General features: G+C 41.2%; 1 protein-coding gene across 1 annotated transcript; it reads right to left on the reverse strand.

Annotated features, from left to right (window-relative positions):
- Positions 1-12306: 12306 nt before the first annotated feature.
- Positions 12307-16867, reverse strand: LOC306960036 (serine/threonine-protein kinase pim-3). Its single transcript, XM_079552299.1, has 6 exons — positions 16391-16867; positions 16083-16192; positions 15905-15955; positions 15380-15743; positions 14374-14550; positions 12307-13923 (listed from the first exon to the last, which is right to left on the reverse strand). Exons 1-6 carry the CDS (start codon positions 16476-16478, stop codon positions 13712-13714), a joined length of 1002 nt encoding a protein of 333 aa, XP_079408425.1. The 5' UTR covers positions 16479-16867; the 3' UTR covers positions 12307-13711.
- Between the last annotated feature and the right edge of the window lie 1104 nt (positions 16868-17971).

Here is a 17971-nt window from a genome sequence, read left to right on the forward strand (position 1 = left end):
ATAGAGTGTAAGGTAATGTTGATTTATTTAGGTTTTAGCAGCTCACAAAAATAGATAAGCAAGATGGCTTTACAGGAGAAAATACAAAACAAACACAAAAACAAACAAATAGGCCCAAGTTCCCGTCACCTCCCTCTTGAAAAGTTCTTTAGTTTAGGGGAAATAATGATGACAATGGAAATTAATGAATTGTAATGCAGTAAAATGGAATTAAAAGTCTTTTAATTTAGTAATACTTCACCTAGTGCGACATAAGATGAATCCGTGTTTTGAAAACAAACTCTCCTGTATCTGCATCAGAGTGACCCGTGTGTTTTTCTCTTGTTGTGTGGTTGTAGTATCAGGTGTGAGTCCGCGTGTTTGTGTTTCTGGGAACCAGGCACATACACACTCCTGCTATGCGCTGTGGGTGAGATGAGAGGGCCTTTTGGGAACAATGGATGCTTATTATCGGGAGTCCCTTGCCTCCTGCTCATTCTCAGAACTGGCTGTCCTAGTTGTAACACGATCACCGTGACAACCATTGCTCTGGCTACGTTGCTCCAGGTAAACAGCAAAGAGGAGGGGCTGCAAGGGTACGGGAAAGCAGACAGGGATAGGAGCAGTAGAAGGAAAGAAATGAATTGGTAAAAAATAAATAAAAGTTAGCCGTTGGATTGAAGACATTCCCCATGGCAACAATTAATTTAAAGTTGAAAGTAGCACAAAACAAACAGCACTTGGTTGAAATGTTCAATACAAAATTACTGACAAAATCCGAAAATCATTTGTAAATCTTGCACTAAAACTAAACAAACACACAGAAGAACTAGTACACGCTTAAAGGATTTATTTATTCTTTTTTAATGGATTTGTTTCTGTGGTGACCTTCTATGCTCGCTTTGACCTACCCACACTGTACCACTCTACTCACCGTTTTATAACTGGTGTTCACAGGACTCATTATTGTACACTGTATGAAAAAGTTAGTAGGTGGTTCTTTGTCAGCCAGAAGAGAACACGGTATCATGTTCACATTTAAGGGACTTCTAGGGAGATTCCCTGAACATCTCAGAAATCCCTACGAAAGGTCTTTTGTTTTCTGTAAAACAAACTACTGCCTTTTTCAAACATCAAAGCACAAAATGGATGATGGTTCGATCTGGCTGAGCAGCTCTATTATATATACTATACACTATATATATCGATTATTATAGATATTTTGGTTTCAAATTGTGACCACCCGTAGACTGAAATGGAAATGTTATTTCTCGTAAATATAAAACACTTTGTCCAGGAACAACAATAACTATGGAAGTTGTCATTTTTATACTCGCTACTGCCACCTCAGGTCTTAAGTGTAACTGCAGTTTCTATCTTCTAGAACAGGCCACCGTTTTTCCATACTGAGATATGTTCTTACCTGAGCTTAGACGAGTTAATGCCGACCTGTCTGGTCTTTATGCTGTCAGTCACGCAAAAAGACCAAAGATGTTGTTAGCATTTAGCCTCTGCTCCTCTCCTCTATCGGGCCAAAAGGGGGTGAGGTTAGAATTGACCAAGCAACTCCGCGTTTTTTAAATACATTTACATGAGTAGTTACACGATCCAAGTATAGTTAATTAAAGGTAAACTTTACTGCACGAACGTCGAAGTGCCTCTAAAGTATTATCACGCCTTGCAATATAGTACCCCTTTCTATCCGCTTAGAAAATCGATTTCATTTGACGGTACTTCAGACCCAAAGCAAAATTATTATTTTTGAGTGAATGTGCAACATTTTAAAGCTTAAAGTGTGCAAAGGTTAGTTTTGGGTGGATGTTGTTTTCGCATACATAAATAGTGACATTGAAAACAAAGGGCAGCAACAGGTGCTTGAGCTCCACTGGGGGATGGTTCATGACAGGATGTGCTCTGGGTCATGCTGAGCCGCAGTTCATGATCAAGATGAAGATAAGGAAGTGCTTATGGAGAGGAGAAGAGACAGCAGGAAGGAAAACGGTCAGTCACTTTGGGCTTTTACGCTCAGGTGGATACAGTCACCTTGACGTATTTCCTGGATCAGATGCTAAATATAGAAGGGATTTTACTGAGGTGGGCAGAGAAGCCAAAAACATTTACTCAAGAAGGATTAAATATACTTGAAATAATATGTATAAAAAGCCTAGCACTATGAAATAATATAACTCAAAGTAATAGGTGGTGGGGCAATAAGAATAGAAAAGATGATACTTGAACAATTTTAGTGTAAAGGTTTCAGTGATTTGTTTTAGTATAGTAACGTAATTCAACAGACGTAATATGTGAGGTTTCTGATATTGTCAATGATACACAAAAACAAGAGTGTTGATTCTTGCACTGTATCATTCAAGTACTCAAAGTTCAATGTCTTCCGCTCAAGTAAATGGACGTACTGTAAATGTACCTGTCACTTCTCACCTCTGGTTTTACACAACAGCAACAACAACACCATGTGCTTGTGTGAGAATTTACCTGCCAATTCATCAGAAAATACTTCACCTATTACACACCCTGCACAATGCTCGCATGCAGCAAATGGAAATATTCTGATTTGGTTCGAGTAATTCCCCTGACAATTCATTGGGCAGTAGAGGGCGAAGCTGTGGGAACTTGCAGACTGGGCTGGCCTGGGGAATTACCCGTCTTTCATTTTGAGCTCATGGTGAGTATTTAGCTGGTGTGGGAAATTTAAAAAAAAAACTTCTTTGTGGGTAAACGAAGTATATTAAATTGGAATACAGGTTAAGACTTCTTTGTTTTGGGTGAATGTGAATGTGTGCGTGTGCGTGTGTAGGTGTGTGTGTGTGTGTAAAAGCTATAGTTGTATCTAGCCACTACATTCCCGACAGAGGTGACACAAGAAAGTTCAGAGCAGGGTATTTACTGGCACACATTAGTTTCATAAGAGCTGCCTGACACACATACCGACATAAAGGCACTAAAACAGGAAGTCAGACCTTGCACAGTGACTAATTTAGCCTTTTGGAAACTCTGTCAGTGGTTTTAAAGCTTTGTATCGAAATATGTACAGATGCATCCACTGAAAGCCACCTGCAAACGGTTTCGACACAGCCATTATGCTACATGTCCGTGAGTGAGAAGAAGACAACATATAAATTACACCCTCTTTAAGCTCAAACATAATGGTGTGGATTACTTTCTAATCTTACATCTTTGTGAGCCATTCATGTTGAGCAGGTTTCAGTAAACCAGCCTTCTTTTATGTCCTGCTCTACATACCAGCATCCGAGTTTGACCCACTACTCCATTTTCCCACCAACTAAATTCATGTCAGTTTGCATGTGGGTCCTGTGAGTCACAGGCAAGCTCATCATGAAAGTATGCAAGGAAATGTATGTAAATAAGTGTGATTCTCAAAATGTTCAAATGCTTTCAGTGTGCATGAGGCTTTGCCGAGCTGTGGGGGCACAGATCGGACCTTTGCTCAGGTGTTTAATATTAAAATATAGCAAGTATAATTGAAAGGGGCCAAAAAACTCAAAAAAAAAACATAAAGCGCGCTATGCAGATAAAATTCTTTCCTTTTCTTCATGCATGTTTTGGCCTTGACACAGTGGTGTATCTGCAAATAAACAAGACAGATCATTGTATTGGATTAAGTGCTCCCCGGCCCTTAAAGGCACACTGTGTAACATTTTGGACTATACTGTTGCCATCGGTACAAAACACGCTCCTAATGACCAGCTCAGAACAGAAAATGCAGTGGTTGATGAAAGAGTGGATTTGGATGAGGACCTAACCTGTTTAAATCTCAAATTCTGCTGACTTTAGTCAACGTCTCCATGGAGACGAAAGTTACAGTCACGTCTCAGGAGAGCTGAGCTGCTCACAGCAAAAGCACATGTTTGTTTGTACATTTATGAGGTATTTTTCAACAAGGAAAATATCTATCATAAAATAAATGCTTCTATTTCAATTACCACAGAGTATGGGGTGAATGTGTAATTGTTTCATGTAAAGCGCTTTGTGACTTGACTGTGAAAGGCGCTGTATACATAAAGTTCTTCTTCTTCAATTTTATTTATTGGGTAAAATTCTACGTGGTGTGGCTTTAACAGAATGACTCCAGCAGTCGCCCATCAGGATGGAACTGCCATGAGGAGGCTCTCTGGATGCAAAATGAAACATAGACATCTGTTGAAAATATCCGTCCATGTCTTGTTGTAAACTCCCAAGACTGAAATGGGCAAGCGACACATGACTTCCCTGTGAATTCTCCGGAGGTCACTGCACAAATAGACAAATAGTTCAGACAGACAGTGAGATAGTCATGGGCAGTGACTGGCATGTCAAAAACATTGCATAGCATGCAAAGATTTGACCAGAAGAAACATGTGTGTCCATTGGAGTTTTTATATAGCTTTATTTTTAACTAATGGCTGGTATCAAAAAGAAACATGTGTATGAAGCTTCTGAAAATACAATAAGAATCCCTCCCTGATGTTCCACTTTGGAAGACAGGGGTAAAGCGTAAGACTAATCTGAAGGTTAGAGCCAGTGCAGACTGTGTTTGTGTCCTTGTCTTCTGTGTCTAGGTAAAGGGCACACGTGCCACATTGAGTTTTGGACATACTGTCCATATTAAGATGTGACCTCTGCAGCACAGAACATGAGAACAAACACTAAATCATGCCTCCCTCTTTTCAGCAGAAAAATCACAGAGAGGAATGTGCTGGAGGTAATGTGATCCCAATGAACTGGTGCAAAAGTCAGCAGGTTGTGTTTCTGCACTAAATGTATCCTCTACAATCAAAACAGTCTGTACTTAGTTAAAGCTGACGTCATGAGATTCATTCTCAGTTTCTCAGATGGTTCTTAGAAAGCCAAACAAACCCACAATTCAGCTCATCAAACTCTTTGTTCCCACAAATTCCCAGACTCCTCCCGGTTCCATGGTTTTGACAGTGAGGAAAAGTGCAGCGCAGTATGTGTGAAGACGCCTGAGGAAGAGAAGTGTGTGGAGAAAGTAGTTATTTGGACACTGGTAGTTTGCTCCCATGCATTCCTGGGAGAGAAACGCGAACGGGTCTGTGAGATGAGTGAAGTGGTCGGTACATACCTGTGGGAAATGCACACTCTTTAATCATTTTCATGCAGGAGATGTGGATTTTTCACTGACAACCCCAAAGAGGAATGAGAATGTACAGCTGTTCCCACGGTTTGGGGATGTGAACTTGGTGAAACTGGGACTGTTTGAGAGTTTTTTTTCTCCTTTTTTTTTTTTCTAGACAGATGTCGTTGCCCTGAATCCTTGTGAGCACACTTGCCATTTGAACCATTTTCAGCTAGTTAGTAACTTAAATACGTTTATTAGCATTAAATGACATAATTATAGCTGATCCTCTTCTCGGCCCACTTACAAGATCAATAAACAAAATACTATACTATTTTTTAAAGCTTCTCTTCTGTATTCTGTATCCCATTAAATCCCCAAAACAATATTTGCATATATTGTACATTCTCGGCTGCTTTATTTATTTATTATATTTTTTGGAGCTACTTCTCTCAACGGTATCTTGTATCATTTTGAATAGACACTCAGATCGAACAAACAACACTTCACACGTGAGGTCAGGCCCTGCTTTGATCACATTACAAAGCTCGCCGTGATTATTATCTTGTTCCTGTTCCAAACACACTCTCACTTGTTCAACCCCTACCATAATCTCTTCTCACCTTTCTCTCACTATGTTTTGCTGATATTTTTCTCGTGCCTTCCCAGCTGCAGTTGACCCTCTCCCTCTCTCTCACACACACTCACACGCACACAATTAGAAATGATGGGATGATTTGTTCGGACTTGGCACAGCAGTGGTCACCTCAGTTCACCTGCTCTGGTGTTGTTGTTGCTTGGGTGCTTGGCAACCACGTGGCAGACTGACGCCTTGAGACCTTTACAACCAGCATTTAAGGGGATAGTGCAATGTTTTGGCTCGGCTTTCGTTACGCCAGTTAGTGTTGTTGTCTTGTTTTTTCACCTTTATTTAACACCTATATTTGATCTCTTTTTTTTTGTCATGTTTTCATCATGTTTTCATTGCTTTTTTGATGCTTTTTTGACATGTTTTCATCGTTTTAACATTGCATTATTGTCACTGTTGCTTTTTCAGCACTTTTCCGTTGTGCTTGGTTCAGGTGGAGGTTAAGAGGTTAAACACATTTACTGCAGCTTTTCAAACTACAAAGAAGCATTTAACCACATGTTAGCAAATACAGACACGTTACAGATAACTCTCATTCCCAGAGCTCAGAGCATCAGACATGTAACACACACAACAAGGCAAAGGTTTTCACAATGAACGGCAGTCAAACAGCTACATAGCATAATTTAAACAACAGAACTACTGCCTAACAATGCATTTACCCCAAGCACAATGATATGAGAGCATGAATCAGTGCTGTACACGGCGCAGAGTAAACAGTAAACCAAGCACCGCGAGCATCGAGTCTCTGTTTGGCCTCTTTGAAACTCCACACACTTTATCTTGTGTGGCCAGCTTTAAATCCCATTTCAATGAATCATAAAAAAACAAAACAAAGAATATTTGTATAATCCACCTATCCTTGATATTTTCCCAAAGTTTTTTGAGAGGCTGCGTGCGAGTGAATGTGACCGATGAAGAGTCAGCAACGAGTCAGTGCTTAAAATTAAATAAAAACTATAACAAATACAATTTCTTCTTTTAAAAAAAAACCCAAAACAATGACAGAAACTTAGTCCACCGAAAGCCCATTGACCAGCCATCCCTGTCGAGACCTTTATGAGGATGAACAGATGAGCTATTGGGTTTGAGGCGATACATTCTCAACACAAGCAACCCACTTTTGATTCAATTCAAGAGCTATGTTTTTCAAGTTACCGTCACGTGTGGAGGTGCAATGCTTGCATCTTTTCTCTCCGTTTCCAGTGTGAACAACTGAAACAGAAAGCTTCCGCATGATTTCCTTCACGTTGGTGCTATCGACAGTCGCCCCCACACCAGTCGCTAAGGTGCAGCTTCTGTTTCAAATGAAGCAGGTCCAAAGCCCTACTGATTTGGGCGACAGTGTGCGGGTGGCCTCCTGGGGCGTCTACCTAGAGTCCCATAACTCTCATTGTCACAAACAAAAGCACAATGCATGCAACAACGCGACCAATAGTGTCTGAGAAATGGACGATGCTTAGGTTTGATTAATCACTATTCAAGTATATTCGTTGCTGCATTTTTGTGGTTGTAAAAGCCTGTCCTGAGAGCTTGTATTTATCAGCTGAGGAAAATCTCTTGAGTTACAACAATTGTGTCTAAAGATGATCTTGAAATGATTATCTGCACCTTTGTGTCGAGCTGCCTCGTCTTCAGCAGGTACAAAGCTCTGCAGTGAGGTTACTGACTCGCACCAACCGAAGGGCTCAAATTACTCCTTCATTGGCTCCCAGTCAGGTGCTGACTTTCAGAGCCTTGCACAGTCAAGCTCACTCCTATATCAGAGACTTGTTATGTCCCTATACCACCTCTCGGAGGCTGAGGTCTTTGGATCAGAACCTTCTTATGGTCCCTCGTATTCTGGGACCAGAGGAGATCGCTCCCTCCAGGCTGCCAACGCTCTGGAACAATCTTCCGTCCTCCTTACGTTTGCTTGATTCTGTTGATGATTTAAGAGCAAACGAACAACTGACATGTTCCAGAAAGCGTTTTAATTCCAGTGGATTGTGGGTTGTTTTATGACCATGTTTTGTGATTGTAACTGTAATTTGTATGCATTTGTATTTGTCATTTTGTGAAACACTTTAGGTTGGATCTTAACAAGGTTCCAAGTAGAACTTCATTATGCAACAAGAAGAAATGAGAACACAATAACAGGGCAGATATCACAACACGCTCTTCTCTCTGCTCCTTTTTATTCAAACTGCATTGACTAAGCAGTTTTGTTGTATCTATTTGAATGTCGCTTTTTAATGAAATAAATCATATTAAAAACATTTTAAGTATAGAGCGATTAGAGCAGGGAATGGTCATGCTGCCTCTGATACACCGCTACGCTATGCGGCGTGGAAAAATGTCGAAATTATGGAAAGAGTGTCGAGGGCCAGATAAAATTGCTTGGGGGACCGGGTCAGGCCCTCGGGCCGCAGTTTGTCCACCTCTGATCCAGATGGACTTGAGCTATATTATCCATGCTATTCTTTGTCAGTCCAGTTCACAGTTAGTCTGTATTTGGTCCGTCATAGATCTGCGATATTTCAAAATGTACTCTAAACTAGTGCAGATTTTTGCAGCAAAGATGATCACTTTAGTGGTGGCTGCTTTTTGTTTTCACTTTTTGGGTGAGAAGTTACATTTATAGGGACAGCACAATATCACAATCCAACTTGAGCATATGTACAGTATACACTAACATACACTAAAAACTACATAGTGAGGTAATATGACTGTGGTGTAAATTCAAGTATAGCTATCTCTGTGCCTGGTCTTGGAGCTTAGTAGCTCTAGCCTGTGCCACCCACCCACCCATCTGCGCCCATGGGCCCTCACTCCATCTGGCTCTTCCTCATCGTCTGGCAACTTGTCACCTAAAATGGCTGCCAATTATAGTCTCATCTTGCTTTGGCGAAATTGTGAAAGAAACAAAATACTGGAAGGAGGGAAGAGTCATGACCTATCACTGAACTCCAGACTCTTAACAAAGCAGTGATGCAAATTCCTGAAAGAGTCATGGCAATACGTAAAGCAACATTGTTTGTATGGGCTTGTTTAAGGTAGATTACAACTGGTGAACGAGATAAACAGTACACATCTACTTTAATGAGCAAAAAATTACTATCTACAAAAAAAAAACTATATTAAAAAAAAAGATGGTCAGATGCAGAAACACACTTCTCTACAGGAACAATGAAGTCTACAATTATATGGGTCACACAACCTGTACCAAAACTAAATTTAGTGCAATGTAATCTGCTTCGTAACAATAATAATAAATTGTACCTAGTACATACACAATGGAATAATGTGTATTAGTGTATTACATAATATAATAAGACATAGGAGACCCTTAGAGCTAGGGCTTAAAGGTGCACTATGCAACTTTTTAGGTGAAAAAAACAAATCTTAATATTTGACCTTTACCTGACTCTGTGGCGTTATGGGTGCAGCATGGCGCCTTTGCTTTCCCTCACAGTGGCCTCTGTGACGCTCCAGGATCAATTGTTTTTAGGGGTTCGTACCAGAAACGGGACAGAAACCCCAAAACAATTGATCCCATAACGCCACAGAGTCACTTAAAGGTCAAATACATGCAAATATCAAGTCTTTTTTTTTTTCCACCTAAAAAGTTACATAGTGCATGTTTAAGGTTAGGGTCATATTACTTTATGTACCTTTAAAATACAAATACATATTATTCCATCATGCATATAACCCACAGGTACATGTTTTTACACATGGTTACATACTGTAGTACATTACATTGCACTAAATTGGGCAGGTATCAAGGATAAAGTGAAATGTTACATAACAAACAATAAAAGACTGTTGTGTCTCTAGTCAAATTAGATTCATTAGGTTTTCTAGGAATGCCATTTTTGTTCTCATAGCCAGACCTTTTGCGTTTGATTTTCTTCAGGGCCGTCGGGTACGAAAATCAACACAAAGGACTGGCTATAAGAACAAAAATTGTATTGTGTCTCCATTTAAAACTTTTGTCCAACTTGCGGCCTGTTGCTGCCGAGTCTAGCACCACTGATGCCGCGTTTCGCAGAACAATTCAGGACGTTGCATAATGAACAGCGTGTGGAGACAGTCTGACATTTAGAGACAGGCTTATCTTTAAAGACTTAACTTTCTCACAAACATGCAATAAAAGAGCATACCACTGTACACGAAATATCTGCATGGTGGCGCCAGTCTGTCAGGGCAAAGATAGAGAACCAAGGCTGAACTTGCACCTTGAAGAAGCTTTTTTTTTTAGTTAATTTGGTGCTACCTCTGTGGTTTATCTCGCAAATACGTTCTCAGTATCAGAGGAGGACGATTTTTTTTTTTTTTTTTTACAAAGATCTAGTTGCTTTGCGGCCGCATTAAGTGCCATTGATTAATGATATATAAGCAGCTTTTGGAATCAGGATTTGAGCTCAGTGAGACAACAGTGCGGCATCTGCCCGGCACACTTAATGAGGATTTCACAGTAGGAGTGGATGATACCCCCTCCATAGTTCTTAGTCTGAGAGCAGAAGGCCCATGATGAAGACAAGTTGCTGGGTAATTTGCGTATCAAACGCCCAGAGACACAGAGACAATGGAGAATTACCATGCACTCAACACTCCAACACAGATGTCATGCATTGAGTTTGACAAATCATTTAGAATTAGTGCTTTCATGATAGATCTTTAGCAAGCAAGCAGTCAACTTTTGGTGATTGAATAATGGCATGGAAACCGCAATGAATACAACTCCAGGCAGGTTAACAAGCCGGTGATTGAAGATCATGTCTTTAGATGTCTGCTGTCATACGTGCTAATAAAGCAACTGACTACTGTCTTTTTTATGTCGCAGGCGGCCCATCTAATGTGGCAAGATGATTTTGAAGAGATAAAACAATAAATACATTTTAAAAAACACACACCATTTCCATGCATATAAACCAATTCCTTCTGTTCCTTCAGGCAAATCCAAAGACTGATTGAAGGGCTGGCTCATAGAGTAATCAAGTGCCCATATGTACAGTGAGTCTGGCAAAAAGGCTTAATGGGCATGTGTCGTATCATCTGTGCATTTTTACTCAACTATATAACATTTGCAGCAAAGCCCTCGATAAACTTTCTCTCAATGTACGCTCAAGATTTTTAAAATGCAAAGCCTTGGATATGGACGCATATCTAATTGTTCTCTTTCTGGTAAGTGTGCAATTAGAGTTGCCAATCCAGAATCAGACCACAGAGCGCATTTCAATCATGTCAAGGACGTTAACACTTGAGAGAAGACTGAAAAATGAACTGCCACTTTCAGAATCACATGCAGTGGTCTAAAGTGCAGAGAACCATGTGCACAATATGACGCCATATAATACACACAAAATAAGGCTTGTTTTGTGATAGTCATATAGAAAGAGGTCATTTGAAATATAACCTTATCAACACATTTTAAGTTTTATGATTTATATTTTTATTTAAATGGATTATTTTATCATTTGATTAGTTGTGGATTATACTGTGTGTCACAAACCACAATCAAATACACAGACTCACCACAAGGGGCAGCACCTACTTATATACAAAACAGCTTTTTTATATATGGGACCCCCCTCACATACAACACACAGCCCAATCACCAGTCACTGTTACAACCTCCTCGTCCATCTATGTTGTGGAACTATAGCTCAGGCAACTAGGGGATAACATGGAAAACCAATGAGTGGTTTTCTGTGTATTCTATGACAAAAGCCCCCCACTCACCCCCTCACCCACTTAGTCTTGTGGTTTCTGCAGCTTGTCATATAGAGTTAATGAGTGCTATAGGCTGTTCACGCAGTCCTGCCACGTGCTGAAATGCAATTATGACTATAGTGTCTAGTGCAGCTGGGAAATAGAGGTGGACATGTACGTATTAACAATAGCCCACCCTCAAGGGGCAAGGGCTTGTCTTGCAGTTTGTGCAAACGATTTCTTCTGCAGCATATACTGTGCTGTATTATACTCTGAAAAACTAACTCAGTACGGTGTCATTTATCAAGACATGTGCTAAATACTGTAGCAAGTGATGAGGGGCAAAGTCCATAGATATTTGTGGATATATTTGAAATTGCCTGTATTAGTTTAGGCCCCCACAGCTGATATGTGATAATAATACATGTTATTAAACAGGCACCTTGACTATCAAGGTTGCCTTATATCAGGGAACAAAATGAGAGAATGCTGTGTGCGCACATGCCTCTGCTGCTGATCCAGTCCTTGGTAAAAGACCCCCTTGACTTTTAAATCAAGTCAATCCCATAATCCTAATCACATTCATAGATTATACTATTGCAATTAATATTGCTCTTGATGAATTTAGTCCTTTGCAGACCTGTCCTTCATATTTTGTATCTGTTTAAAGCAAAAGAAGATGGGATAAAAGATTTACTTTCATTAAAATAACTTGAAATAATGTAAATATGTAATATAATAATTTTTAAAGTTTGCCTGGTACGATGATATTGTACATTGATACACATACATACATACATACATACATACATACATACACATACATACATATACATACACATACACATACATACATGTTTAAGAAGACTCAAGACAGCAGTGGATATATTTATGTACATAAAAAGGGAGTTTAATTGAAATTCTTGTATCAAAAAATAGCAATATCCATCCTTCAGATCCACAGGTCACACAGCAAAACTGAAAGGTGTTAGTTCGAGGCCATGTGAACATTTTGACAGTACATAAATTAGATGGATTTTCAGATACTTTTGACATAACAGACTTTATAAATTATAAATAACATTCATTGCTCTCTCAATTTAAAGTAAACTGTTTTATTCTGTTCAACATTAACTTGCTTCAGTGCATACTCCACATCTTTTTAAGAAAAAACCAATAACATGTTGAATCTAAAAAATAAGTTAGGAATGAAATAATGAATTAAAGGCCGAGAATATGCACAAAAAAGAGGGGGGGTTAAGCATAAACAATAAATAAATAAATAACCACAAAACTGTGGAATGTCTACATTTTGAACGAATAAATTAAATGCAAAGGGGTAGAAAAAGTACACACACAAAAAAAAGACGGGGGAAAAAAAAATCTGTACAATAGTTTTTAAGTTCATGAATATTGCATTGATTGTGCATTTCTCTCACTCCCCCCCGAAACTGAGAGAGGCTGGGAGCAGGGGCCGTGTGGTGTTTTAGTAGCAGTGATATGGCGGTATAGGCTTTAAGAGATTAGCAGTAAAAAGTCAAGTCAGAGAAGGAGAGAGGAGGGGGTCGTTTTGTGAGGGTCAACATTTTGGAGACATTCAGAAGTGACAGGATCCAGTTTCCAAAACACCTGTTCAGGCTTGAGTGAGTGAGCAGCAGTTTAAAAGAGTGTATTTCAAGTATTTCTTTGTAGCACAGCCCCCATCACCATCTCCTTCTTTTATCCTGTCTGAATGAGCCCCTTCAGTTTTAGGTTGGCCATACAGTGATAGACAAGGGCATAAAACGAAGCCTAAAATTACCTTCACCATCACTGTGTAGCACAACTTCCCCGCCAGGCGATGGCCAATCTGCTATAAATTAGAGTTATTGACTAGTCGAAAGCCCCCTGAAAAGCAGCTTTCCAAAAAAAGGCACTCCAAAATCAAAATGAAAACATTTAAATAATAATAATAAAAAAGGGTCTCTGAGCTCTATGAGAGCGGTCATGTCTAGTAGGAGGGCCTTGCCAGCTGCATATACCAGCCTCGTAACAAAACAAATATAGTTATTAAAAAGAAAGAGAAATAAATATTGCTGGTAAGACCATCCGAACAGTTATAATGTTCCCTTTTAAGGAAACAAATTGAGTCATTTCAAAGTAAAAGAAGAAGGTACGCAAAAGTAATAAATTAGAAATTCCCTACAAAAGAGGAAAATTAAAGTACTTTTTTTCAGCCACCAATGGGCCAGACAGTAATTTTTTCTGAGTCTATTTTAAGTTCACAGAGTCCAGGGTTTTGCCGTCCATCCTCAAAGACTCTCCTTGCTTGAGCTTGTGCTTGACGAAGAGTCTGTGTCGATGGTGCGCAACCGAATGTCGCCCTTCACGCTGGGCTCCTCCTGTGATTTGGGGGTGGACTCCACAACAGCAGCTCTCATCCAGGGGTGGTCGCAGATCTGCTCCAGCGTGGGCCGATCCGAGGGCCGCAGAGCCAGGCACCACTTGATGAGCTGCTGGCACTCTGGAGGAGGGGGAAAAAAAAGCACAAACGGACAACATTAGTCTTGTTTCAGAGTGAGCAGACACGTTTTGATGAGAGTTCTGTTTACAAAGACTCTCAAATGAACAGTTTTATTAGTCATAGAGTGTTATGACGAGAACAGTAAGCTATGCTAGGGTGAGTCAGTGTGAGGGGATTTACAATATGCTACTGTGTAGGTGGCCAGGCAGTCAGTGGAAAGACTGCACACATGCTTTTCACTGAACTGCTAACACACAATGTGTCGAGGGAGATCTTAACTGTTTACATAGTAGTTGGTTTCTCGTGTTAAAGCTAGCCTACGTCCATCTCAAATCGAAATAAAAAGCATAACAATGGCTTGATAGAACTCTTTGCTCTGCGAGTTGTTCCATGTGCTAAAGCAAGAGGGCGATAGAGTCTGCTGGTTTTGGTTGCTAGGGCCATATTTACCTGCAGAAATTCTCCTCCTGAAGTACAGTCTGCCTCTGAGGATTTCATCGTCTTGCTCGAAGGGGATGTCTCCGCACACCATGTCATAGAGCAGCACCCCTAGTGACCACACAGTCGCCGAACGCCCATGGTATCTGTGAAACCGGATCCATTCTGGTGGACTGTAGACTCTTGTACCTTTAAAAACAAAAACAAAAAAGAATTTGCATTAGTCAGGGATTGTCAGGAACACAAAAGACTTGTGGTGTGTGTAAGTTACAAACAGTGTACTGTAGCAGGAGTGAAAAAAAACAAAAAAAAACAAAAACGTAAAATAAAAAATCGTCTGTGTTTGAAAAGGCTGAGTCATGGCTGAAATGCTTTCCATCTTATGTTTGGCCACAATACACAAACTAGCTGACCTGCTCCGTTCCCCTCCCCCCCACCCTCGCCCTCGCCACCCCTCCTTTCCAGTTAGAAGGAGGGAACTTGGAAACCAAACAGAGAGAGAGAGAGAGAAAAAAAAAAAAAAAGGCAACGCGAGCCCATCACGTGAAACTCCGACTCAGGTTTCACAACAAACAGATGTTACGTGGCATTGACCTAACAGCACAACGGGAAGCGTGTGACTCAGGCTTTCCCGGCAGAAATCACCCAAAAAAACAGACGAAGTACGACCACTGCCTTAAGGAAATGATGGCTCGCAGAATAAAACAAATGTTATTGACAGAGCCTATAGCCCATCTTTGCCTCCATAACATATGCGTCATCGTCGCGCAAAAACGCATCCGTAAAGCCCTCCGACAAATGGACGAGAGAGGCGTAAAACGAGAGGAAAACCCTCAACCAAATACAGATACTGCGTCACAGCCTCGCGAACGCCTCCGTAGCTGAATATAGCACGGGAGTATCAAGGGCAAACTCAGCGCAGCCCACGCGGCGGACCATTTTAGCCAATCCGTAACAAAATAACACCGGCGTAATTACAGTGCGTGCGTTTGAGTTGCCGTGTCGACGAGGCGCTCACCGTCAAAATCCGTGTAGACCGTGTCCTTGAGGATCGCCCCCGAGCCAAAGTCAATAAGCTTGAGCTCCCCGGTGCGCAGGTCCACGAGCAGATTCTCGTCTTTGATATCTCTGTGCACCACGCCGCAGCTGTAGCAGTGCCGGACCGCGTCCAAAACCTGGCGGAAAAACCCCCGGGCCGTGTCCTCGTCCAGCGCGCCCTTCTCGGTGATAAAGTCGAAAAGGTCCTTGACGAGCTCCGGCCTCTCCATGACAATGAGCCAGCCATCCGGGCGCTCGTAATAGTCCAGCAGTTTAATAACTCCGCGAAAAGACGAGCTGACCTTCTTGAGCAGCAGGATCTCCAAAGGCACCATTGACCCGTTCTGCAAAAAAAATAATAATAATAATAATCACGTTAGCGTCAACAGAAAGACACGTAAGGCCTAAAGATGCGTGTGTGTTGCGCGCAGGCAGTTCACATCCCCCACCCGGCTACCAAGGGGAGGGTGAACCAAAACAAACGACGCACGACACGGGTACTTACAATTGTGCCCCACTCGGTCACTCTCTCCTTTGCGACGTGTTTCACAGCAACCTGGAGAACAAACGTATCAAAAAATAAGCACAACAAATCCGGGATATGTACAGTGTGTAATAACTCGTATGTGAAAGACGAGCGCTTTCATGGCGGCCACATGGAGCATCAAAACACAGCCACTTACCGGTGCGCCATCAGAAATCCGGCTCCCGGCGTAAACAGTCCCGAAGCCTCCACTTCCCAACACGGAGCCCACCTGGTAAACCTTCTCAAACGGCTCCTTCTCCACTTTGACTGCAGGGGGGGAAAAAAAGCACGAGGGAATTCGTGATTATTATACATCGGCTTGAAGACGAGCCCTGTTCCCATAATAACCCACTGCTTAGCGCGAGGTCAGGTTGAGCAACATTACGCCACTCAGCATTAAAACGTCTAAACGAGTCCATCATAGAAGCTAGATTTGTAATCAAACGCAACACTCAAAACACGTACCCGGCTGGAGCTGTATTTTCACTGGTAGGTGGTCCATGCTTGAAGGATTGCAAATGTGCGAAAATGAACCAAACTTTGACAGCAACATATTCAAAGTGAAAAGCCGGTGAAGTCAAATCCTATACCGTCGGATGACAGTGGTACTGGTAGAAAAAGCAGTCCAGTCGTGGTGTCGGGATGTGAGCTGGGGCGCGGACCTTCTTGTCTGAAAGCGCGTAATAGACTATATCCAGTCCAACAGTGCGGCAACTCCGCCGCACCGCCCCGTCAGACCTGGGTCACGACCGTAAAGTTGAACAACATTTTCTCCAAAAAAAACGTCAAATCTGTTTCCAAATGTTGAATAGGATGTCTCAGATGACAAAAAAAATCAGTCCCACAAAGTTTGAAAAGAGTGATCTTCGAGATGTGTCCAGCAGCCGAAACGGAGGTAAACTGTGCTGGAGCTCCTCTGCAGTGTGTGCTGTTTCACGAAGAGTCGCCGCTCTCTGAGCTTTGGCGCGGTCTTCACTCGCCAATATTTTGACGCGGAGCGTGATATAGATATTCCTCCGCCACTAATTCAACTCGACTCTCCATTTCAAACCAGGGGGACAAAATAAGAAACTCCACGTAAGAATGTTTGCGCTTTTACGTGCTTTTCGCATCGCTGTTTTTATCCGATGATTATTGGTAAATTACTATGAAAAACGTTTGCGCAAATAGGGACTACTTTCTCATAGTACAGACGCCCATGGATCTCCTGTCTGGAAGCTCCGCGCTGTGTTTCACTATAGAGTCGGGTGCAGCAGCCAATGAGCTGTCGTATAAAAATACCGTGGGTCTCATTTGGACCAATCCCGACAAAGTTGTTATAATAAAACATGTATTTAAGAGCACATGGCGGTAATGCAAATACCCAGACAAGAGGCATGGGAGGGGGAACATGTTTTCAAACAGAACAATCTGCCTATCATCACGGTTATCAGCTTCACTGGAAATCATCTGTGTGCAGTGAAGAAAAGCCTTTAGATCATAACAAATGGATAAAAACATGTGCAGTTAGTTTAGTTTTAGTTTATTTCTCACACACACATACACATACAACAATACACACTTTTCAAAGACAAGTCATTTTTTATCGGAAGAATAAAGAAAACATTGGCTATATTTGTTTGATGCTATCCAACTAGTCAAATGAAAGCAGGTGATCACTGAACGTCGCCATTGAGGATGTAAATCAACACACACGACCGATACAGCGGGGCGTGAAAGTGTCCATTGCGTCCATACAGCCTATTGAGAGCATCCAGGTTCCATGTACTTTAATAATGTTACATGTCACACAAGTATGTATTTGAATGCAAAGCTATTTTATTTGATTATAGCGACATTAATGTTCCTTGAATCCTTGGATCTCGCATAATTGTTTCAAGTTGCTGAAATCCCACCAAAGCAGTCCATGTGAGATACTTTGTACAGTGCATCTAGTTATAGTGCACTGCATATTGTCTGCATAAAACACTAGGTGCATAATAATCATAAATAAAACACATTCACATTACTAGCTTTGATAAATAACAGTGACCACTAAAATAACTG

Source organism: Gobius niger (genome assembly GCF_951799975.1).
Source record: "Gobius niger genome assembly, chromosome: 2".
Lineage (NCBI taxonomy): Eukaryota > Metazoa > Chordata > Actinopteri > Gobiiformes > Gobiidae > Gobius > Gobius niger.